This window comes from Alnus glutinosa, chromosome 11 (assembly GCF_958979055.1).
Source record: "Alnus glutinosa chromosome 11, dhAlnGlut1.1, whole genome shotgun sequence".
Classification (NCBI taxonomy): domain Eukaryota; kingdom Viridiplantae; phylum Streptophyta; class Magnoliopsida; order Fagales; family Betulaceae; genus Alnus; species Alnus glutinosa.
Genome location: NC_084896.1, coordinates 22,298,265 through 22,323,151, shown reverse-complemented (window position 1 = coordinate 22,323,151; position 24,887 = coordinate 22,298,265). Strand labels below are relative to the sequence as shown.

At 37.9% G+C, this 24,887-nt stretch overlaps 1 protein-coding gene and 1 long non-coding RNA gene across 3 annotated transcripts; both read right to left on the bottom strand.

Moving 5' to 3' along the window:
• Window positions 1-2,584: 2,584 nt before the first annotated feature.
• Window positions 2,585-4,271, bottom strand: LOC133882827 (uncharacterized). Of its 2 annotated transcripts, XR_009902735.1 has the most exons (4): window positions 4,127-4,253; window positions 3,883-3,979; window positions 3,073-3,382; window positions 2,585-2,789 (listed from the first exon to the last, which is right to left on the bottom strand). It is a non-coding gene; the product is annotated as an uncharacterized LOC133882827 (long non-coding RNA). The 2 variants fall into 2 exon arrangements; XR_009902734.1 differs by lacking the exon at window positions 2,585-2,789 and having other exon boundaries at window positions 2,842-3,382; window positions 4,127-4,271.
• A 19,244-nt stretch (window positions 4,272-23,515) lies between these two features.
• On the bottom strand, window positions 23,516-24,524 carry LOC133882732 (basic form of pathogenesis-related protein 1-like). Its single transcript, XM_062321948.1, has 2 exons — window positions 24,407-24,524; window positions 23,516-24,277 (listed from the first exon to the last, which is right to left on the bottom strand). The coding sequence occupies exon 2, from the start codon at window positions 24,152-24,154 to the stop codon at window positions 23,657-23,659; it is 498 nt and encodes a 165-aa protein (XP_062177932.1). The 5' UTR covers window positions 24,155-24,277; window positions 24,407-24,524; the 3' UTR covers window positions 23,516-23,656.
• Between the last annotated feature and the right edge of the window lie 363 nt (window positions 24,525-24,887).

Sequence of the window (24,887 nt, the reverse complement as noted above, 5' to 3'; positions counted from 1 at the left end):
AAAAGTATCCACCCAGGTTCAGATTAGTCAAATGAGGCCACAAAGACCAGCACATCCCACAAGTTGGCCCAAAATCAGAACACCCAATACGCTAAAATCACAAAGAAGCAAATACCTTGTCCTTGGGCCTATGTGGATGTGACTTCCTGTCGTTCACCTTGCCCTGCTGCTAGTCTATGGAAGCCTCTTGGTTTTTTGCTGCGATTATTTTCGTTTGTGGTTTGGTGATCTCTTTACAAAACTTGATCATTTAAAAAAAAAAAAAAGTAGGAGTAGATTGCATAAATCTTTGAGAGAGAGACCTGCTAGCACGAAGGCAAACGATGATACCAAAACTGTGAATCATATACAAGGTTTTGTTAATAGGAGATAGAGAGAGGAGCGCCTAGAGCGGAAGATAAGAGAAGACTAAGAAGTAAAATGAAGAGTAATGTAGGAAATGAAACAGGATATGAGAGAAAGTGCAAATGTCTCTAATGGTCTTTAGGGTTATTAGGATTGAACGGTCAAGATGGTGAGATGTGTATAAGATCTTTTATCCATAGTCGTTTGATCAAATTTTAAGTGAGTGAGGTTAATTGATTAAATTTAATGCAGATGATAAGAAGTAGACAATTAGGATGTTCCCAAATAAATCCAGCGGCTAGGATGTGTTCGTAGGTTTCTAGAATCTACATGAGAAACACATGTTTAACACTTATCTTCAATATATATATATATATATATATCAAATGGTTAGATCCAAAGCTAACCATTTGATCTTTTAAATAAAATAAAATTGATGATCTGTTTTGATTTTTTTTTTTTTGAATTAGACCGTTCGGTCTGATCTTAAAATTAAAAATAAAAAATAAAAAAACTTACCTTACACCATCAAATATAAATAAATTAACATTTTCCATAGTTTAATGATATTATTATTCTACAAATTCCCTTTAATTTTTATAATATTATTATCTAACACTTTCAACCTGCATAGGAAAAGACAAATTAGTTCTAAATAAATTGATATAATTTTAAATTTGTGTAATTTTAAAATGAATTCATAAATCTATGTGATATTAATCTTCTATAACAAAATGATCGTTATGCATAAAATTATAAGTTTAGATCATATTTTAAACATAATCTTTATAAAATTACAATTTACTCTAATAAAAACTAATTCATTCATGAAATCAAATCAAAACAAAAATTAATACAACTGATGAGTTGTTGGTAACTAATATTTTTTTTATTTTATAACTAGTAAATTTGAATATAGAAATAGAGGGGGGAAAAAAAGAAAAAGAAAGAGGATGTAAACTTAAAAAGATAATAGTTTGTAATTGAAGAAAATGTTTGGAGATTTTCCATCTTCTTAACATTTAATTTTTCTCCTCATTTTGAATAACGTATAAAATGTAAAAGAGAATAAAACAAAAAATACTATTTTTTTGCCTTGTTTCAAGAATGGAATGTGACTACAAATCTGAGAGGAGGAGGGAGCATATCTGCTCCCTCCTCCTCTCTTTTTCTCTTTATGCTATCCGCTCCTACCCTCCCCTTCCTATTCTGGTTTTTTATTTTGTTTGTAGGTGTTCTCCGACTAGATCAGCAATTTTGGCCTCTTCACTATACACCTTCCATCTACCTTTGTGTTGTGCCATTCATCTCCTCCCTGGCCGTTGTTGCTGTTTGCTAGTTGTGATTTTTCTTTGAATAAGAGTTTTCTTTTCTTTAGATTTGTCCTCATAGGCAATCTATGAGTTGAAAGTTAGTCAAGCATGAGGGGTTATCTCTCACGGCCTGAATAGTTCGGTTTGAAGAGTTATCTCTCACAGCCGGTTTAAATAAATTTTTAGGATATTTAGCTATCTTTGACTTAGATCTAGTCTACTCGAAGTAGATTTGCTCTTTAACTATATTTTTTGCACATGGGTTAGCGGAAGATGAAAGTCATAGATAACACTTTATTGTAAGAAATTTGCTTGCATCTATAATTATGTAACCTCATAGCACGTGACTATGATTTTGTAAAACTTTATGCTTTGTGATGTAAGAGCTTTATACTCGTGATCTTTTATCAATGAAATACTCAAATCTTTTGTTCAAAAAAAATGGAATGTGACCCTAATCAATTTTTAATTCATTTCTTTTTTTTTTTCTTTTTTTTTTTTTTTAACGAAATATCTGAGTATTTCATTGATAAAAGATTACAAGTATAAAGCTCTTACATCACAAAACATAAAGCTTTGCAAAATTATAGCCACATGGTATGAGGTTACATTATCATAGATATAAACAAAATTCTTACAATAAAATGATATCTATGTCTTTTATCTTCCGCTAACCCATATACAAAAATTGTTAAAGAGTCGATCTGCTCCGAGGAGACTAGATCTAAGATAAGGGTAGCCAAATATCCTAAAAAAAATTATTTAAACCGGCCGTGAGTGTAACGCCCCAAATTTGAACCAGCAAATTCGTAAGCAGAAACCTCCGGTTTCCACGTGACATTACTACATCAGAGATAAACTCTCGCAGCGGAATATATTTATTTCTTCTAAAGCCTTAGTAATTGATAACATAACACATTTAGAGCTGACTGAAATACCTCGATACGTTTATTAGAAAATACTTATAACAAATACAAGGGAACCGGTGTCATAATGACACAAAAGAATACATATAAATCATTAGCAATCTTGTCAACATAAAATGCTATAAACACAGAAGACTACAAACAAAATATAAACTATGTGTCCTTAGCTATAAAACCTCTTGAGCTCTTGTCTTTGTCTATTAACCTGCATTAATAGAATATATATATATAGAAACAAAAACACAAAACAACCAAAGTGAGTCCACTGTTTCCAATAATGAGGTGAATACTGATTTACTTAATAAATTCCTTATCATGCAGATATGGCTTTATAGCCACGCGTATAATGCAAATGTATTGGTTGTATGAATATGCATCGTAGTAACCATTTAGTTTGTATTTTATGATCATCTTTCTTCAGACTCTCGTACCCAGGGCCATTAAATCCCTGTTCGTTCACGCCCGTTGCCTCACACTTAAAGTCTTACCTGTTTTTACTGGAATCCTACCGGTCCCAGCATTAGTTATATATTAGGCCTTCGGACACCCCTAGGTCACTCTGAACCCCCTGGATCCACTGACTAGCCTTTCTTCTCCTTGCTACTACATCAGCTTGTTGATGGCTATCTCATCAGCCGTTATATTATTTTAGACACAACATGCTATGCATGATCGGCCACATGCAATGAACAAATTAAATAAAACAATAAACACAATATCATGGAAAAATCCACCAGCTTCGTTCTCAGTAAGTATAGAAATACTTACTTTCCTTGTATAGTTTCTTAGCTCCTTTTTCTGTATAAAAATCAATCAATATAATAAGTATATATATATATATCAATTATCAATCAAACAAAATATTGTTTTTAAACACTCATCTTTTTATCCATTACTTTATTATTTAAGATGATTACTTATAACAATCTTAAATCCTTGGTTCATGATTTGGTGCCGAGGCTATATGACCAATACCACCAAATACGATTATGAAGGATTTAACATATATTATAAGAACATAAAAGTAAATACTATAAAGATTCATTATGATGCAAGGGTTAGGTAAGCAGTTGGCTGAGCCTCCTTACTTAATGCAAATGCTAAGATAAATAGGTAAATATATATACTAACAAGAATATATTCACTATTTTACAAAAGCTATTAAGTCAACTGAATTCATTTCTTTGATTCATGGTCGAGCACTGAAACGGTTGACATAATGCTCAAACATGAATCTTAACAATTAATATACATCTTAGAAATCACTTATGAAACACTTGAACACATAGAAAACTTACCAAACAAATTCTGAAACAAAAGCCCCCTTTTAAGCCTTTAGTGACCGGTTTTGGAGTTGCTAGTGCTGTCTTGGTTTTGGATCTTGGTTCTATAAATCTAGGCTAAGAAATAGCAAGATAAGAGGTATATCTAGCTCCCCTAAGGTTGCTGGACAGAAAATCAAAAGAGAAATAGAAGGGTTTCTTCACCTAAGCCAAGTAATGAACAAAGAAAGACTAAATTGTGTAAGTATGAACTTCTCACTTGTCTTAAGGTAGAATGGGAGGTAAGGCTTGTCCCATATTTATAGGAGTCTTAGAACATCAAGGAAATGAAAGGAAATTCGTGCTTGGAGTGCTAGAGGGCTGCTGGAAATTGGATAGACAAGGAGAACTTCTTCCACCTTCCTTTCCATGCTTATCTTCCACCTTGCATTCCACCTTATCACTTGGTTTTGTTTCTTGCTAAATAAAATCCCAGCACTTGCTGAATGATAATATTTTTAATATAAGGTGGCTAGGGATGGCTGCTAAGTATATTACAAATCATTTCTGCTAACATTTCGACAGTCGGATTAATAAGGCACCGGTTTTGGCCAAAAAGTCAACTGTTACCAAATTGAATTCTGACTTCACAGGATTCAAGTATAAACTATATATATACAATATTGAGTAATTAAAAGCCATAAAAACATATTTATCAAGTCTAAATTTAAAGGTCAAAGTTTAACCAAAAGTGCCACTTGGCACCTAAATAGTCAACTATAAACTAAAAAGTCAACCGGTGGACTTTTTACTAACTTATACCATGTGATAGATCTTTCTTTTGTAAGCACAACGGTTTTCGAATCAACTAAATCTGAGTTCGTTTGACCTATTTTTGGTTCAATCAAAGTTTAAAGCTTAAATGTAATTCTTAAGTTCTCAAGGGTTTTTAGGTTTGCTTATAAAAACATGTGGATATTGTTTCCTTAACAATATCAATGATTTCTTAGGAGCATGAATTTCCCGGGCGTTACAGTGAGAGATAACTTCTCACACCAAACTTTCCAAGCTTTGAGAGATACCCCTTACACCTAACTAACCTTATTCATATAGATCGCCCATGAAGGTAAATCAAAAGACAAGAAAACTCTTATTCAAAGCAAAAACACTACCAACAAATAGCAGCAGTAGTCAGGGAGGAGATGAACGACACAGCACGGAGGTAGATGGACGGATGCATAATGGAGAGGCCAAAATTGCTGATTTGGTTGGAGAACACCTACAAACAAAAGAAAAAACCAGAATGGGAGGGGGACGGTAGGAACAGGGACTAGAAAGGGAAAGTGAGAGAAGGAAGGAGCAGCTCCTTCCTCCTCTCAAATTTGTTTTCTAAGGGGTGAAGTCTAGGGCCGGTTAATTTGTTTCTTTTCTTTGCCTTGTTTCAAGATTTGAACATTCATCTTCTTTGGGATTTAATTCAATATTTAAGAATGGATTTAATATTGTTTGATTCTTTTATTTAATGCTATAAATTTTTTAAGCCTTGTTTCAAGAATGGAATGTGACCCTAATCAATTTTTAATTCGTTTCCTTTCTTTTTCTTGCTTCAAGAATTGAACATTCATCTTCTCTAGCGTCAAAGGGCCAAGGAAAACTGGCTGACCTTAGGTGACCGAAATACCAAATATTTCCACGCCTATGCAAACTAGAGACAACGGCGCAACCAAATCAAAAGAATAATGACTATGTATGGGTGCTTGTGTTCTGAAAAGGAAACTATCGGGCAGGCTTTCATTGAGTACTACCAAGATCTTTTCACCTCAGGTTCGAGCCTTGAAGTAGAAGCTTGTACTCAAGTGTTGACGCAGAAGGTCTCACAAGAGGTCTCACAGGAGATGAATAACAAATTGGTGGCTGAATTCTCTATGGAGGAAATTTCTACTGCCCTGAACCAGATGCCTCCCATGAAAGCTCCTGGTCCAGATGGCTTCTCGGCTTGCTTCTACAAACATAACTGGGTGACTATTCATCAGGAGGTATTTTCTGTCATTTTAAATTTCTTCCATACTGGGGTTCTGGATGGAAGAGTAAACACTACACATATAGCCCTTATTCTGAAGAAGAAGAACCTTGAACATATTTTTGAGTTTAGACCCATTAGTCTCTGTAATTGGGTCTACAAAGTGATTTCTAAGGTTCTGGCAAATAGGCTTAAATTGATATTGCCGAACCTCATCTCCCCTCTGCAAAGTGCCTTTATCCCGGGCAGATTGATAACTGACAATATTCTTACTACATATGAGACCCTTCACTCAATGCAGACAAGGATGTGGGGAAAAATTGGTTTCATGGGGGTGAAGCTCAACATGAGCAAAGCATACGATAGAGTTAAGTGGACTTTTCTAGAGGCAGTCATGGTCAGGATGGGTTTTCATACCAAATGGATTACTTTGGTCATAGCCTGTGTTAGGTCCATGACTTATTCACTGCTTGTAAATGGGAATCCAATAGGGATGATCTGACCTACTAGGGGCATTCGCCAAGGTGACCCCATCTCACCCTATCTTTTTCTCCTTTGTGTGGAAAATTTGAGTGCCTTGTTGAGCCAAATAGAACGGAAGGGGGTTATAACTGGGGTTCCTACGTCTCCAAGAAGGCCACGGCTTAGTCACTTACTCTTTGCCGACAACAGTCTATTGTTCTGCAAAGCAAATTCAATGGAGTGGAGAAGGTTGTTGAAAATCCTAGAAGTTTATGAAGCCGGTTCAGGTCATAAAATCAATCTCCAGAAGACCTCAATTTTTTCAGTAGAAATACTAGTTTGTAGAGAAAGCAGGAGATCATTAGATTGTTTGGCCTAACTGAAACTCACAGGATTGACTTCTACTTAGGGCTCCCCTCTTTTGTAGGGAAGTCTAGGTCTCAAGCTTTCCAATCCATTAAGGAAAGGGTGTGGAGCCGTATCAGCAATTGGAAGGTGAAATTCTTGTCACAAGCAGGCAAAGGGGTGTTGTTAAAGGCAATGCGGAACTTTGTAAAGAAATTAATAGCTTGATACAGAACTTTTGGTGGGGTCACATGGCTAAAACCTCTAAAATTCATTGGTTGAGTTGATATAAGATGGGAAGGCAAAGTCTGTTGGTGGGCTTGGTTTTGGGGACCTTGTGTTATTCAACAAGGCTTTACTTGCCAAGCACGGGTAGAGACTTATTAAAGAGCCGAATTCCATTGCTGCAATGATCCTCAAGGCTAAATATTTTCCTCAATCAGGTTTTATGGAGGTTGAGTTGGGTAATCGGCCATCTTATGCCCGGCGCAATATTTTCAAATCCAGGGAGTTGCTTCAACAGGGTTTGTGGTGGCGTGTTGGGGATGGTAGGCAGGTTAACATTTGGGGTGATAGATGGTTGACTACCCTTACAACTTTTTCTGTTCAGTCAACCCCAAAGATTCTTTCTAGGAATGCTAAGGTGGTGGAGTTGATAGATCCGAATTTGAAGAGATGGAATGTTGACCTGATTTCTGCAGTATTTTCCACAGATTCCTCTTAGTCCCTCGCTTCCTCGTGACTGCTTGATATGGAGGGGTACTTCCACTGGGGTTTTCACTGTCTGTAGTGCATATCATTTGGCAAAGAAGGTGCAAGATAATATGGAAGGTCAGTGCTCTTATCAGGAAAAAGGGAAAGAGGTGTGGCAGCGCCTATGGTCTTTGGAAGTGCCCCAAGTGGTGAAAACCTTTATGTGGAGGGCTTTCAATAATGCCCTCCCTACTAGGGAAAATCTTTTCAAAAGGCATGTGGCGGAGGATCCTTGTTGCTCAATTTGTGGGAATGCTGGTGAAAATACTCTTCATGCGATTTGGAGTTGCCCCTCAGCCCGAGATGTATAGGGTGGAGACTCCTCTTCTTTCCATAAATGTGCTAGCCAAGGAGTTCATTTCATGCAGGTTTTTGATCATTGCATGGGGTGTTTCAACAGGGAGGAGTTGTGCCTCTTTGTAGTGGTGTCCAGAGGCATTTGGCTACATAGAAACAAATTCATTTTCGAAGGGAAATTCACTCCTCCAAATGTTGTCTTCTCGGAAGCTTCTAAGTCTTTGGAGGAGTTCATAAGGTGCCACCAAGCAGTGAATGATCTGGTGCAGCCTGGGGAGTCCATTCCTACTACGGTGGCTAATAGATGGCACCTTCCCCCCTCAGGTTTTATTAAGCTGAATTGGGATACAGTAGTCAATGCCCAGGATGGTTGGATAGGGCTGGGGATAGTGGCACACGACTGATTGCAAGGGTAGCTTCATGGGGGCTAAAAGCATCCCTCTTAATCTGCAGGTGGCTCCTAAAATGGCTGATACAATGGCAGCTTATTATGCAATCCAATTTTGTCAAGAAGCTGGTTTTTATATGTCATTTTTTAGGGTGATGCTAGTCAAGTGGTCCAAGAGCTAAACCAAAGTTCACCCAACTACACCTATGCAAGCCACTTCATTGAGAACATTCAGCAGGAACTTATTTTCTTTCGAGCTACACAATTTGTTCGTGTGCCTAGAATTTGTAACAAAGTAGTTCATGAGTTGGCAAAAGAGGCAATTCGTACAAGGCTGAGTGTGTTTGGTTGGAAGATATTCCACCAAGTATTTTTACCATTGTTTGTAGGGAGCTTTCAGGCCCCTATATCCTGTTTTTTGGGTCAATATTTTCCCAATTATATGCAAGATGATAGCAATTTTCGTTAAAAAAAAAAAAGGATATAATATTGTTTGATTCTTTTGTTTAATGCTATCAATTTTTTAAGCCTTTTTTCAAGAATGAAAAAAGTCATATTCTTTGCCTTTTTTCAAGAATAGAGTGTGACCCTAATCAATTTTTAATTCGTTTCCTTTCTTTTCCTTGTTTCAAGAATTGAACATTCATTTTCGTATGATTTAATCCAATATTTAAGAATGGATTTAATACCGTTTGATTCTTTTATTTAATGCTATTGATTTTTTAAGCCTTGTTTCAATAATGAAAAATGTCCTATTTCTCTGTCTTGTTTCAAGAATTGAATGTGACCCTAATCAATTTTTAATTTGTTTCCTTTTTTTGCCTTATTTCAAGAATTGAACATCCATCTTCTTAAGATTTAATCCAATATTTAAGAATTGATGTAATATTGTTTGATTCTTTTATTTAATGCTATCGATTTTTTAAGCATTGTTTCAAGAATGGATGTGACCATAATCAAGTTTTAATTCGTCTCCTTTCTTTGCCTTGTTGGTGCGGACTAAGAAACCCACTTTGGTTTTCCTTTTGGAAACCAAACAGGTACGCAAGACTTTGGAATCTGTGAGAGTGAAATTGGGTTTTGAAGCAAATTTTGTAGTAGATAGTATTGGCCGGAGTGGTGGTCTTACTTTGTTATGGAATTTGGAGACTAATGTCGAGGTGCAGAATTTCAGTCGGAGACACATTAATGCCACTGTACTTGATGTGAAAACCGGCAAATCGTGGAAATTCATGGGTTTCTATGGAAATCCGGAAACTACTAGAAGATCAGAGTCTTGGGCTATTCTCCGTTTTCTGTCCAAAATTAATTCAGCCCCGTGGTTATGTGTTGGAGATTTTAACGAAATTACCAACGTAGGGGAAAAATCTAGCTCTTCATACAGACCGCCCCGACAAATGCAAGAGTTCAAGAAGGTGCTAGAAGACTGTCAACTCCTGGACTTGGGGTTTGAGGGGCCTAGATTTACATGGTGCAATGGCAGATATGGTAGATCTGATTTTACTAGAGAGGGGCTGGACCGTGCAGTGGCAAACGATAGTTGGATGGGTCTCTTTGATGTGGTTGAAGTTCAGGTGTTACCTCGGCATATATTAGACCACAATCCACTATTGGTGTCGTTTTCGAACTCTATGGCTATCCAATGGACTAAAAGCCGGATGTTTAGATACGAGGCTTCCTGGGATAAGCAGAAGGACCCACAGAACATTATTAAGCAAGTATGGAGGGTAAAACAGAAGTCCTCTAGTCTTTGGGATAACGTTCAGAATAAGTTGCTAGGGTGTAAAAAATCTTTGAAGAAGTGGGTAAGGCAGAATTCGTGTCCAGTGAATGCACAAATCAATAGTAAAGAACAGCAGCTTAGGGATATCCAGCTACAGGAAAATGGGGATCGAACGGGAGTAGAAATGGAAATAATGGAGGAACTGAATGAGTTATTAGCACAGGAAGCTCTTAAGTGGCAACAAAGGGCGAAGGAGAATTGGCTAAAAAATGGGGTCCAACACAAACCCTAAACCAACACAAACCCATAACCCTAAACCCTTAAAAAAAAATCTAATACCCTAAACCCTAAACCCTAAACCTTAAACCCTAAACCAACACAAACCCTAAACCCTAAACCCTCTAAAAAAAAATCCAACACTTTCTAAATAAAAACTAAAACCATAAACCCTAAACCCTAAACCAACACAAACCCTAAACCCATAACCCTAAACCCTTAAAAAAAAAAAATCTAAAACCCTAACCCTAAACCCTAAACCCTTAAAAAAAAAAAAAAATCCTACACTTTCTAAAAAAAAACAAAAACCCTAAACCCTAAACCCTAACAAACCCTAAACCCTAAACCCTCTAAAAAAAATCCAACACTTTCTAAAAAAAAACTAAAACCATAAATCCTAAACCCTAAACCAACACAAACCCTAAACCCATAACCCTAAACCCTTAAAAAAAAAATCTAAAACCCTAACCCTAAACCCTAAACCCTTAAAAAAAAAAAATCCAACACTTTCTAAAAAAAAACTAAAACCATAAACCCTAAACCCTAAACCAACACTAACCCTAAACCCATAACCCTAAACCCTTAAAAAAAAATCTAAAACCCTAAACCCTAAACCCTTAAAAAAAAAAAATCCTACACTTTCTAAAAAAAAAACTAAAACCCTAAACCCTAAACTCTAACAAACCCTAAACCCTAAACCCTCTAAAAAAAAATCCAACACTTTCTAAAAAAAAAACTAAAACCATAAGCCCTAAACCCTAAACCAACACAAACCCTAAACCCTTAAAAAAAAATCTAAAACCCTAACCCTAAACCCTAAACCCTTAAAAAAAAAAATAATAAAATAAAATAAAATCCTAACCCTAAACCCTTAAAGAAAGAAACACATAAACCCTAACCCTAAACCCTTAGTAAAAAAAAAAAAAAACCCTTAAAACACAAACGAAAATCCAAACCCTAAACCCTCAAAGAAATAAACACGTAAACCATAACCCTAAACCCTTAAAAAAAAAAAAAAAAACCCTACATCCTTCAAAACATATAAGTAAAAAAATAACACCTAAACCCTTAAGAAAAAAAAAAAAAAAAAAAAAAAAAAAAACCCTAACCATAAACCTTAAACCCTAAACCCTTAAAAAAAAAAATTACAAAAACCCTAAACCCTAAACCGTAAACCATAAAACCATAACCGCAAAATTGTAACCCATGTTCTTTATTTTTTTACAAGTTTATACAGTAAGAAGTATGATTTGTCTCGGTCTCTTAACCCTATACAGAGAAATATGGACAAGTCCTGGATGTCAGCGTGTAGGGGTACGACACATTTAACGACGGATGTAGGGCGTTTGTGGCATTTGCCGTTAGTAACTGTACGGCCGTCGATGGCAAAATTTACTACCCATGCAAGTATTGTCAAAATAACCAGCGTCACACTCCAGATTACGTTCTTGCCCACCTGACAGAAGGTAGGGGGATGAATCCGAGATACAATTTGTGGTATATGCACGGTGAGACAACGATCGGGTCCGCTGTTCATGGTCAGTGTTAGAGTCATCACAGTGGCACAGATTCCGCTGCCTGTAGCACTGAACATGGTGAATTCACAGAACAGAGGGGTGTGGCCATGGAACAGAATGATGACATGCACGCCATGTTGCGTGACGCATTCGGCATGCACGATGTTGCTGAAGCCGTCAATACGAATCCGCAACAAGTTGACAAAGGAACCTCTTGCGGGACGCATTGAAGTACCAAGAGTTGTTAAAGACTGCCGAGAAGCCCCTTCACCCTGGTACCAAGTATAGTAAATTGAGTGCTACTGTACACATGTACAATTTGAAGTGCGTTGGAGGTATTAGTAATAAGATTTTTTCTGACATTCTCGAGTTTATCAATCAGCTATTGCCTCTTTGCGATGAGACATTGCCAGATAATACATATGAGGCGAAGAAGTTCCTAAGTGTCATGGGACTAGGGTATGAGAAGATTCTGGCGTGCCGTAATGACTATATGTTATTCTGGAAAGACAATAAAGAATTAGATTCATGTACCGTATGTGGAGAATTTAAGTGGAGGGCTGATATACATATAGATGAGGATGGTGAGGTCATATCAGCGAGGAAAAAATGCCCGGTGAAGATTTTGAGGTGGTTTTCACTCATCCCATGGTTACAGAGGTTATTCATGTCTGAGCATACTATGCCCCATATGAGATGGCATGCAGAAGGCCGGACTAGGGACGACGTATTGAGGCACCCGGCCGACGGTGAGGCATGGAGATCGTTTGACATTTTATATCCAGATTTTATGGCAGAGAGTAGGAACGTCCGGCTTGGTTTGACAGCAGATGGATTTAATCCTTTTGGGAACATGAGCACATCCCACAGCACATGGCCCGTAATGCTTGTGCCGTACAATTTGCCACCTTGGATGTGCATGAAACTGACGTCGTTCATCCTGTCACTAGTTATCCCTGGACCGAGCTCACCAAGTATGGATATTGATGTTTACCTTCAGCCATTGATTGATGAGTTGCTGGAACTGTGGAATGTAGGTGTACGAACATTCGATGCTTCAAAGAAGGAAAATTTTAATATGGGATCCCAGTTGATGTGGACAATAAACGACTTGTCAGCGTATGCAGATTTATCTGGTTGGCCTAACAGGGGTGTGAAGGCATGTCCTTGCTGTATGCACTCGACACGTTCTAAACACTTAAAGAACGGATGTAAATTTTGTTATATGGGGCACAGGAGATACTTGCCAACTGAACATCTGTGGCAACTAAACAGAAGAATATTTGACGGTACTGAAGAATTTGACAGCGCGCCGATTGTGCCATGCGGAGACGAGATCTTCCAACTGTTGGACAGAGTTGCGTTTGGGGATGAGATCGCGGGTAAGAAGAAGAAACGGAAGAAGCGGAAAAATGGTGCAGGGAGTTCCGATGTTATATGGAAGAAGAAAAGTATTTTTTTCAGATTGCCGTATTGGAAAGACAATTTGCTTCGGCACAATCTTGATGTTATGCACATAGAGAAAAATGTCAAGGACAATATACTTGGCACTATTTTGGATATCAAAGGGAAAACAAAGGACAACCTGGCTGCTCGGCTGGACTTGTAGGAAATGGGGTTGAGACCTAAGTTGCATCCATTCACGGCCGCAAATGGTAAGACGTATATTCCCGCTGCCTGTCACACGATGTCTAGGGAGGACAAAGAAAATTTTCTGAAGGTTCTTCGAAATGTGAGGGTCCCGAACGGATACGCCTCGAACATTTCACGATGTGTTCGGCTCAAGGACCGTACAATTTTTGGGTTGAAGAGCCATGATAGCCACATACTGATGCAACAGCTTCTCCCAATTGCATTGCGTAAGTCATTGCCAGATAAAGTTGTTAAACCTCTTGTGGAGATTTCAGCATTTTTTAGAGGCATATGCTCAACCAAGCTATCACAAGAAGATATGGACCAACTGCAGGGTGACGTTTGTATAACTTTGTGCAAGCTAGAACAGGTATTTCCTCCAGGGTTTTTTACCAGCATGGTTCACTTGGTCTTGCATATTGTGCACGAGTGTAGACTCGGCGGACCAGTGCAATATAGGTGGATGTACCCGGCTGAGAGGTAAAATTCGGCATTTAATATGTACATATATATTTTGATTTAAATGTAACCCTAATTGACGACAATCCAAATGTCGTGTATGTGGGTACACCAGGAGTCTTGGGAGTTTCAAGTCTAATGTGCGTAACAAAGCGACTCCTGGAGGGTGCATTATAGAGGGGTACATAGCGACCGAGCTGGTAACGTTCTGTTCAAGGTATCTGAATAACGCACCAACATTCCACAACAGACCTCAAAGAAATCCATATGGATCCAAGGGGGCGGGCACGCGAGTTACGCTGAACCGGTTGACAATGCACCAGATTCATCGTTATATTGTGTTCAACTCTGAAGAGTTTCACAATTTGTGGATGTAAGTAGTGTTTATATATTTAACAGAATTCGAATAAAATAATTAATAACAATTATTACATAATTGTATATTCCCGCTGAATGTAGGATGCACAAGGACGCGCTTAAGCGATCATGCACTAGGGCTCGCATTACGGAGGCTCTTATTGAAGCACAACATCATGAGTAGTTCTGCGAATAATACCGTGCATATGTAAGGAAATAGTGGTAATTTTGAGATAATAATAAATTTACGCGGGTTCAATGTAATTAACCAATGTGATGTTTAATATTTGTAATTATAACATAGGTCGATGGTCTGGACGATCAACGTAGAGAGGAATTGGGCCACAACTTGATTATGCGTTATAGAGGGCTAAAGGAGACAGCGGTCAAGTACAACAAGTACGTGGTAAATGGGAAATCGTTCCGCACGCTTGCCCATGATGTGGGAAGGAGGACGCAGAATAGTGGCGTATGTGTTCCAACCGTTGAAGGCAAAATGTACTACGGGCAGTTAACCGATATAGTTGAGGTCGAGTACTATAACAGGACTACATACGTCCTATTTAAGTGCAATTGGGAAGACCCCACGATGGACAGAGGATTCACAATAGATGAGTATGGCCTAGTGTTTGTCAACTTCGATCACCTCGTCCATAGGGGAGAACTGATGAAGGTCGAGCCGTACGTGCTTACATCTCAGGTAGATCAAGTATTCTACGTCGAAGATGGTAGGAACCCAAATTGGGTTTGTGCAGTTAGGACCAAACCGCGCAATGTGTACAACGTTGGTCAAGGGGAAGGGAGTAATGAGGCAGGCACAACCTACCATGAGTGCGTACCGCTCGTACTAGCCACTGATGACCTACCCAATACGAATGACGAATTCGAGTACGACAGGCCCAACATTGATCCGATCGAAGCTACCGTGATACAATGACTGATATATATATTGTTCGTACAATTCGCTTGAACTCAATACAAATTTTTATTATTTGCATAAATTTCGTTGTATAATTTGCATATTCATTTCAAATATATAAAATACAAATTTTAATTGATTTGTCTACATTTGTTCGCAGGTATCGATGGACCAGAGACCCCCTCCAAATGCATATCGGGAACCACGCCCACCCGTGCCCCCCATGACCATGCCTACAGATTCGACAGCATTATATACTGCGGTGTGGCCACACCACCCAGATGCCGCTTATAGACCGTTGATGCCGGGTATGGTGGTCGTGCTCACGTCAGATCACAGGCAGACCAGCACAGCTGGACCTTGCAGTTCTCCATTGTCGGAGCCCCCGACATTATCTCAGATAGGGTTCACCCCACAGGGTAACGTGGCTCGATGGTGGGTGCGAGAGGGGATAGGGCCACAGGGTTATGCGCCGTACTTTCCGTATACATATAGTATACCTATGGCATAAAACCCTGACAGTGAGACACAGGATGAGAGATTTCATCTATCACAAACCGGGGAGATGCAGATACCGGCTGTGGGGTTGGGGCATGTGCCAGCCCAGGCAGCGATGCAGGGCCAGATTATGGGGTTCAGACAGATGCCAGCATCGACCGCGAGTCAGGGCCCGGGGCCTGGAGAGAGCCAGATGCCTGTATCTGGTGAGAGCCAGGTGCCACTTTCCGGTGAGAGTCAGATGCCAGATCTAGGGGGGAGCCAGAGTACCCATGACGAGGACGTTGCGATGTTGGGTACTGATCAGTTGGCCCCCGATTGCCCCTAGGATATGCTTTCAAATGATGATCAGCAGCCCCCACCAGCAGGAGGGGTTGGCGAGGAGGTCGCAGGCGACCCAGCGACCCAGCACATAGATATTGAGCAGATTCGGTTGATGGGTAAGTACATATTTAGACAACCTTATAACTCATATTATTTTTTATCAAAAATAAATATTAAGTTTGAATGAAAAATAAATTGAATTTACAATTATTTGATATAATTATGTTTTTTAGTGTTAACCATTTAAATGTTGTATATTCTTTTTCATTAGGGTACAATCCAGACGGAACCATATATTATGGGGTGATTAGGGACCCAGAGAGAAACTGGGTGCTCCCGAGGGGGAAGAAGGTTGTTTTGCAATACAATGCTGCTCTACAACCTGTAGGACGAGCCTGTAATCGTTTTAGGCGGGCTGAGGGCAGACTTATCAGGAGCGGGTCCTACATACATATGCGGGATGAATGGGCGAGGGTAGATAAGCAGATTAAGCAAGCTATGTGGGACGCGCTGATGGTATGTTTTAAAAATATATTTTATTTATTTATTTGAATTAAACTTAAAATTAAGTTTTTCATGAAGTTTTTAAACCTATAATGCTTAAATTGAATGTGCAGGAGGAGTTCTATCTACCTGTATCAATAGACAAGCGCATGGCACAACAGGAAGTGTAGAATGATATAGGTCGGAAGCACCGCTCGTGGAAGTCGCAGTTCAAAACCAAGCTAAATATTCAAGACGGTGACACGCCCGAGATTATCCGTGCGAGAGTGCCGGATAATTTTTTTGCGAAGTATGACGCAGCAGATGTAGAGTTCCTGCTGAGCGATTGGTGCACTGAGCATAAAAGGGTATGTAGGCTTTTAATTGTATGACAAAAAAATGTTGTGGTTTTTTAATAACTAACCATATAATTTTATTACTACTTTAAGTGTGTCAATGCTTACATTTTTATTTTCATGTTCAATTTGTAGGCGACCTCTGAACGGATGAAGAGGCTGCGGGAGCAGAATGACCTTCCCCATTGTACGGGATCCAAAAGTTATGCTAGATTTAATCACGAGGAGGTGTGAAAAAATATATGTTTACGTTTTTAATATTTGGTGGTAATTGTATTTCTTTTTCTTTACACTATTTTCTCGCTCTCTGTTTGTTATATATTTCAACTGGATGACGACAGACATGTACATCTGGCACGCCCACCACTCACGCCGCGTCGTTCGTGAAAACCCACACAAGGAAGGACAGCACTTACTTGAATGAACGTACACGGGTCCTATGCGTATGCTACTGATCTAATTTACTAATATTTCTAAATTATGTGTGATATGCCATTATTCAGTATATGAGTTTTTCATGTTGACGACGTACAGGAGAGGATGACGCAGAGTTTATCCAGTGATCCAACCGCCAGGCAGAGCGTCTCAGCAGACACGGTGCGGTGGGCACCGAACAACGCGTACGAACAAGCGGTTGGGAGGCCTGAGTACGCGGGGAGGGTTCAGCAGGTTGGGCCGAATGTTACACCTGTTCGGGGGACATGTTTCTCATACAGGCCTCGCTCACAGGGGGGACCATCTGAGGGCACGTCTCGGGATTGAGCCGAACACGCCCGGAAGATGGAAGAAATCCGAGCGGAGTTACGGGCTGAGCGAGAGACGAATGACGCGTTGGAGCAGCGCATGCAACAGTTCGACGCCATGGAGCAGCGCATGCGACAGTTCGAGGTCTTCATGTCCTCCATGGGAGTATCACAACCATGTCTTGGTGCTCAGTCTTCACCTGCACACATAGGTAGTACGTCGTCTGTTAGTAGTGCATCTGCAGGTATGATTTATATTGTGTATAGGACAAAATTACTTTCAATTTGTTTTCATTACCCCTTTAATTTTGTAAGTAATATTATATACTTTAATTGTCTATATTATTTGCAGATAATTCGACAACGGTTGGTACGTTGTCGCCTGTTGGACGACGGCTGAGCCAGCACTCCCCTGTCGCTACACCTTCGCCCGCTACACTATCCCTTGCGCAGCAATCGCCGGTTGGGGATAACACGCCTGGGACGGTACCTCGTGCTTCGCAGGAACACGCTTCGGATTTGTAGATATTTTGTGTAATTATTTTGTGTAATTATTTTTTGTTTGTAAAGATTTGCATATTTAACAAATACGTTATTAATTATTGGTTTGTGTAATTTGATTTTGTTTTATTTTCGGGTAAAATAAACATTGCGTTGTTTGTGGTCGGAAATAAGAAATTCTTTTTAAAAAAAAAAAAAGAAAAAAAGAAAATTAATTAACCCAAACAAATTTAAAAAGACAATAATCAAAACTAAATTAAAAAAAAAAAAAAAATTCAAATTGTATTTTTTAATTTAATTAAATTTTTTGTTTAATTATTTAATTGTATTTTTAATTTAAATTAAAAATATAATTAAAGAATTAAATTAAAAAATTAATTAAATTAAAAAATACAATTTTGAATTTTTTTTAAAAAAATAAAAAATAAAATGGACACGTGTATGAAAATACACGTGTCAATCTAACTGGACACGTGTATTCAAATACACGTGTCCAGTTAAACACGAGTATTGAAATACACGTGTCTAACTGGACACGTGTATTTGAATACACGTGTCAAAATGCACAGTTAGTGACATCCACATCTGACACGCGTGGCAAAGAGCACGTGGCAACCTGTTTGACACGTGTACAGTGTCCGTACACGTGTCAAAATGCACGTGGCAAAATTCAATATTTTTTTGTTGTGACGTGAACACATTACAGTAATGTTTGTTGGGGCCCCATATTTCACGAGCACCACCATGACTTAAGGCGCCATATTAGCTTCAGACTTTTCTCCATGCTTACGACCTTAATTAGTTCTGATAATGATATTAACGTATAACATCAATTTGGATCGTCATCATTTCGATTTCTAAGATATATAATTCCATAGAGTTTTTAAATCTCATAAAGTTGTATAAAGTTTTTATAAAGTCTTGCCATAAGTTTTCCTAAGATGCATGTATAGATCGAGATTAGAGAACCCTAATTTTAAATTCCGATCATGCTCAAAAAAAAAAAAAATTAACAATAATTTTCTGATATACCTATCAAATTTAAGAGGGCTCGGGAACGATAAGGATCCACTTACGGCAATTACTTGCTCGAATTGCTTAGAATTCACCGTTCAAGTAAATTTTGAGTCGTCGATCTAACCACCTACTCGATTAGGTAATTAAGTTCTATTAGAGTATATTAGGAGTTTAAAAATTTAAAATACAGTTAAAGATTGTCACAATTGAGGATTGTGACCTAATTACAATTAAGACTATCCCCTAATCATAGTTAAAGACTATAACCTAGGTCCCTATAATTGAAGTCTATCACAAGTTATAGTTGAAGACTATTACTTAGTTGTAGTTAAAGTCTATTTTTATTATCTAATTCTCGTACAAATAAGAGTTTGTTATATTGTAAACATCATTCAAAGAATTAAGAGCAAAATTGAGCCATTTGGCTGTATCCTGTGAACATAGGTCATAGACCAAAATGCATAGTTCTTTATATCTAATTATCTATTTTTATATTCTGCCTTATATTATCTTTCAAGTTTCAAATTAGCATTTCACATTATATGTCCAAATAACTAGCAATTAAGGAGGATAATACCCAAGATTCTTGAAAATTACACTTGGACGTCAAACGGTAACCCTTTTTTCCTGCAAACAAATTAACTACCTTTGATTTGGCTGATCATGAAAAAGGAAGTGTCCCTTGTATGGAGGATTCATGAGGCCCCGTTCAGTAATCCCCCTCCCCTCCCTTTATGGGAGAATATTTTTGTTGAGTGAAAGTAAAAAGTGATTGATGTGATATAAAGTAGAGAGAATTTATATGAAAAAATGAAAAAAAAAAAAAAAATTGTATTGTAGTGGGTTTTTTTATTTAAATAATAATAAAAAATTGTTGATGTGATATAAAAAGTAAAAAATGTTAAGAATGTTTTGAATTGATATTTTTTTGGGAGAGATGAAAATAAGGGGAGGAGAAGGGGAAGGGGTTATTAAACGAGGCCTGATTCGAAAGGGGTAAAAAGGAATCTAGGCCACAAGGGGAAAAGTTATAGCTCTGGCATGGGGGATATGGGGACCAATAAAATTATAAAAGACAGGGGCACATCTGGAAGTTTGGACAAAAACATGTGGTAAAAAGGTAAGGATATGAATTGTGTGGACCGATGTATGAAGATGGTGACTTGGTGAGAGCGGTGGAAATATGACGTGGAAAATTTTAAATTAGCCAATGGAGATTTACCAACAGTAGAGGATTCTATACCATAGGGGAATAGGATCTTTTCCATTTCAAATAAAATTGAATCTATCTATTTTATGGTCAAAATTTAAAGTTGATACATTTAATGTTGTACATGATTTCACATTATTTAAATTTTTAAAAGACGTGTCAACATTGACTTCATATACACTATTAGATGCATCAATTTTAAATTCTGACCTTTCATTTGAAATGGATAATATCTATTTCATTAAATGGAATGGAGAGGATCCTATTCCATGTCGCTCTTTTTTTTTTTTTTTGAAGAAATATTACTGATCTCATTAAAAAGTGAAATCAACCAGAGCATAGAAGCTCTATACAATCAGAGATGGAAGCTCTGAAACAATAATATGAAAAATAAAATCAAGCGTACAATCAATACAAGTACGACTTAAAGCCTGTTGAACTCCTACTTGTGCCAATGTGTGGGCCGCCTTGTTTCCTTGTCGTTTAGTATGGCAAATCTTCCACCACTTGAATCCCTTTAATATATTTCGAATATCATCTATAATAAGACCAATCCTACTCCAATTTACTCCTGTATTATTAATAGCTTGGACCACAAGTAGGGAATCACCCTCTAACACAATTGAAGAAAAACCTTTGTCTCTACAAAACTCCACCGTGTGTAGCGCTGCAAGAACTTCCCCAACCACTAGATTAGCCATTAAAAATTCCACATGGCAAGATGCAGCTTGCAAATTTCCACTAGAATCTCTAATAACACAACCATATCCCAGCTTTCCATTTTTCAAGTCAACCGCAACATCCCAGTTAGCTTTAACAACACCAACAGGAGGGGGACTCCACTTCACCATTATGGGCTCTACCGACCCATTCAGGGGCTTCCTTTCAACATAAACACGAATCTGGGCACTCCTATACCCAGTCATCAGAGTTGTAGCCGTTCGAATCACTTCGTTTGGGTGAGAAAAATTACCACCATGCACAACATCATTCCTCCTAAACCACAACGTCCTAGCAATCTCAGCAAATAATTCAACTTCCTCAGGATCAAAACGGGCAAATAAAAACTCCAAAATTTCCACAAAGAAGTTACCAGAATTGGACCATTTTTGAACCTCTCTACCACAAAAACCCCACACATCCGATGCTGAACAACAAGACCACAAAATATGCAAAACAGTTTCCCGTTCACAATTACAAAAAATACAAGAGGGGTCTAGATCAATACCTCAATGCTTTAGATTATATCTAGTAGGCAAAATATCATGGCAAGCCCTCCATAAAAAGCTCTTAGGGAATTAGGAACCTTCATACCCCAAATCCTCTTTCAAATAATAAAAATATCATATTGATATGAACAAGATCCACCAGCAGCTTCAATCCTCTCCTTCTCCATATGATAAGCACTCCGAACCGAAAAGTCCCCCGAGTTAGTCCTCCTCCATGTCGCTCTTGTATCCGCTTAAAATTTAGGAAAAACTTCATTTATAATTTCTGATCGATCTTTCATCACCTTTGTAGAAAGGTATTCAAACTTAAAAAAAAAAATGTCAATTTAAAGTATCCATCTTTCAATTTTTTTCAATTTCTTATAGTGAAAGAGTAATTAATTTGTGAATTTTAATTTGAAGGGAACATGATCCCTTTCTATATGGATTCTAGCCATTGGATTTAATTAGAAGATATTTATTTCCATCGATCTAACCGTTGGGTTTAGATTTCTCTTCTTTTTTTCTTAAATAGTGATAAAGATTACAAATGGGCCCCACATGGTGATGCCATGCTGACACAATCTGCAAGGTGGCACAGTCCATTGGCTGCCACGTGGCAGCATGACAGAAAATTTACTCCCAATCTTTGAGGTCTTTCCAAACTCCAATGGGAATTGATTGCTGCACTACGAGTGCACTACGAGTGCACAACAAGTGCACTCCCTCGCTCACATGAGGGTGGGGCCCAGTGTGTGGGCCCCACCCTCATGTGAGGGGGAAGAGTGCACAAATTGTGCATCTGTAGTGAAACTAACATTTCCAAACTCCAATAGACCCGAAATTATACGAGAACTTAAAACGTTTGTTTCGAAACGATCATTTTAACGGGTTTTACGAAGCATTTTGAATTCATTTGACCCAGATGTTTTTTGTCACGAAGTTTTTGGTACTTCTTTCTTTTCTATTTTAATTGGACTCCAAACGAAGTCCAATTTACTCCAAATTTTAGATTCGTGCTTACGACACGTATATAATCATAATAATTATTTTATTTTTGTTAAAATCGCTCTAATTAATCCCAAATTTTATAATGTTTCTAAAACACAAAAATAAAAATAATAAAATTTGAGTTTTATATTTCAATTCTTTCAGTTTATATAGAGAGCGCTATACTCCTTGGTATTACATATATGCTAGAAACCCTCAAATTAATGTGGCTTGAGATTCCACCGTATGTCAAAAATGTGTGACGACTTAATAATATTTTTTTTCAATCGATCAAATAACTTTTTTATTATTCTTTTATTAAAAAATAAAAAATTGTTATATTTAGAAATCAAACTCCGAATACGGTTATGCACCATGCTTGTCAAAGTTACCAAATGAAGATTAATTGCATGGAAAATCAGATCATTGCAATATAAAATAAAAAATATAACATATAACAATTAATTTTCATTTTTAATTCACCTCCAAAGTCTTCTCTTGATGTCCTTAAAAGTAGGGAATTGACCGATATGTCTCTCTCCCTCCTACAGTGAAGTGCATGGATGGAAAAAGGAATAGCAATTTGTTTTCCCATATTGATCACTTTGATTCGTGTTGAGGAATGCATTGAAGATTATATAAGTTAATTTTAACTCGACCATTTTAATTAAACGGGTCAGATTCTTTAGCCATAACCTTCTAATTCTGTGTTGGGTTAGTATTATATTCACGAATCGTGTCAAAAATTATCAACCCTAATGTCGCGTGTCGGGTTTGATTGTGTTAAATAAACAAGTCATATCCCTTGACCATAACCTATTAATTTCGTGTTCATAAATTCATGTGCAATATGCAACACTTTCGTGGTATTATGATGAATAAGTTCTTCAACACAACACACTACAACTCTTCAGCAAAGCAAATAAGTTGAGGCACAATGATACTACAGAACAGTACAAAGATATCAACCAAATACAACTACAAAACACCAAAATCTACCAACAACTAGACAAAAAACCTATCAAACAATGAAAACCCCATATATCTGTCCCCACCGCTGCTACAGAACCAGAAACTTCAACAGCACAAAACCAAAAACCAAACAAACAGAAGCAGCTGCGCGCTACCTCATTCTGCAGCACAAAACCAAACCAGATCGACAATCAAGTTTGGGAGAAGTATAGTGGATCATAGAGAAACTTATAATATCTTCTCCATTAATAATAGTAGTAGTAATGATTTCATTTTCATCATATCCATACACATTCGATTACTGCCACACAAACAGGAGCAACAACATGTATACTCGCAGGTAATCATCAGTACAAGAATTTAATATGGACGCTCGCCATAATAATTTCCTGAAGGATAATAGTTGCAAGTGACAAATACCCGGCCATTGTGGCACTTGGACTTGCCACACCCAAGATACTTTGTATCGCGCCAAATCACCTGGGTGTAGTACCCGCACTCACCACCAACACATTTGTTGTCTTGATGCTCATAGTATTTCTTCTCACTCACCCACCCATTCACTACATCCGTAGCCTTGAACTCACCATGACCTTCAGCAAGGCATTCTCCATAGGGCCCATTCGGATCTGATTTCTCCAGCTTGCAGTCTGGGATCCTCTTATTAGCATAAGCTTGAGCGTAGGCTGCAAGGGTGTGGTTCCAGACAAGTGGCTTAACGCCATGGCCGACCTCAGCACGAGCTTTATTGTGTCCATCCAAGAAGTCTTGCCGTTCGTCTCCGGCTACGGAGACAATGACATGGGTTAAGGTTAAACCTGTCAAGTATAGGGCTAGCAAAATCTTGGTCAACCCCATTTGGTTCCAAGGCACGTCCAGTTATGAGAGATTTCTGGTTCTTTTGTGAAAATGGGAGATACCGTCGATTTAGATGTATATATAGCCGTATAGGCCAGGCACGAGGTAGTGAAAGGTATCTCTCTATGGGATGCATAAATTAAAGAATATAGAGTCGTTATCATAATTAAATAATAAAATAATGTCCAAAACTTAGATTATTAATAAATGATAAAAAATAAAAAAATAAAAATGGCAATTTGGTTATTGTACCTTAGGAACAGACATGAATCATGCAACATAAGGGTATCTCGAGCTCCGGTTCCATATATATGGAAGCTTTCTGCAAGCATGAAGCCCAATCATCGCCTGTAAACTTGATATGAAACCTTCAAAAGGAAGTATACTCATTAATATACAATAAATTGCTAGGCCGTCAGAGGAAATTTCTGTCCTTTCAATATATGATAATGTTGTGTCGGGTAAACCGAAAATTGAAAGAGACAGATCGATGAGGTCAATAATTGCAGCTGCGAATCTAAGGTCATGCTTCTAAGTTCTAACAGTGAAATCACGTGAACAGATTTCAGTTATGTTGGTTGGGGTCCCATATTTCACGGGCACCACCATGACTTAAGGCACCACGTTAGCTTCGATTAAACTTTTCTCCATGTTTACGATCTTCACTGATAATGACATAAACATATATATGAAACTTTGGGATCATGATCATTTCGATTTCTAATTAGATAAT

Bases quoted from the DNA above. Each gene is read 5' to 3' on its own strand.
- LOC133882732 (XM_062321948.1), bottom strand. From the start codon at position 24,154: ATGGGGTTGACCAAGATTTTGCTAGCCCTATACTTGACAGGTTTAACC.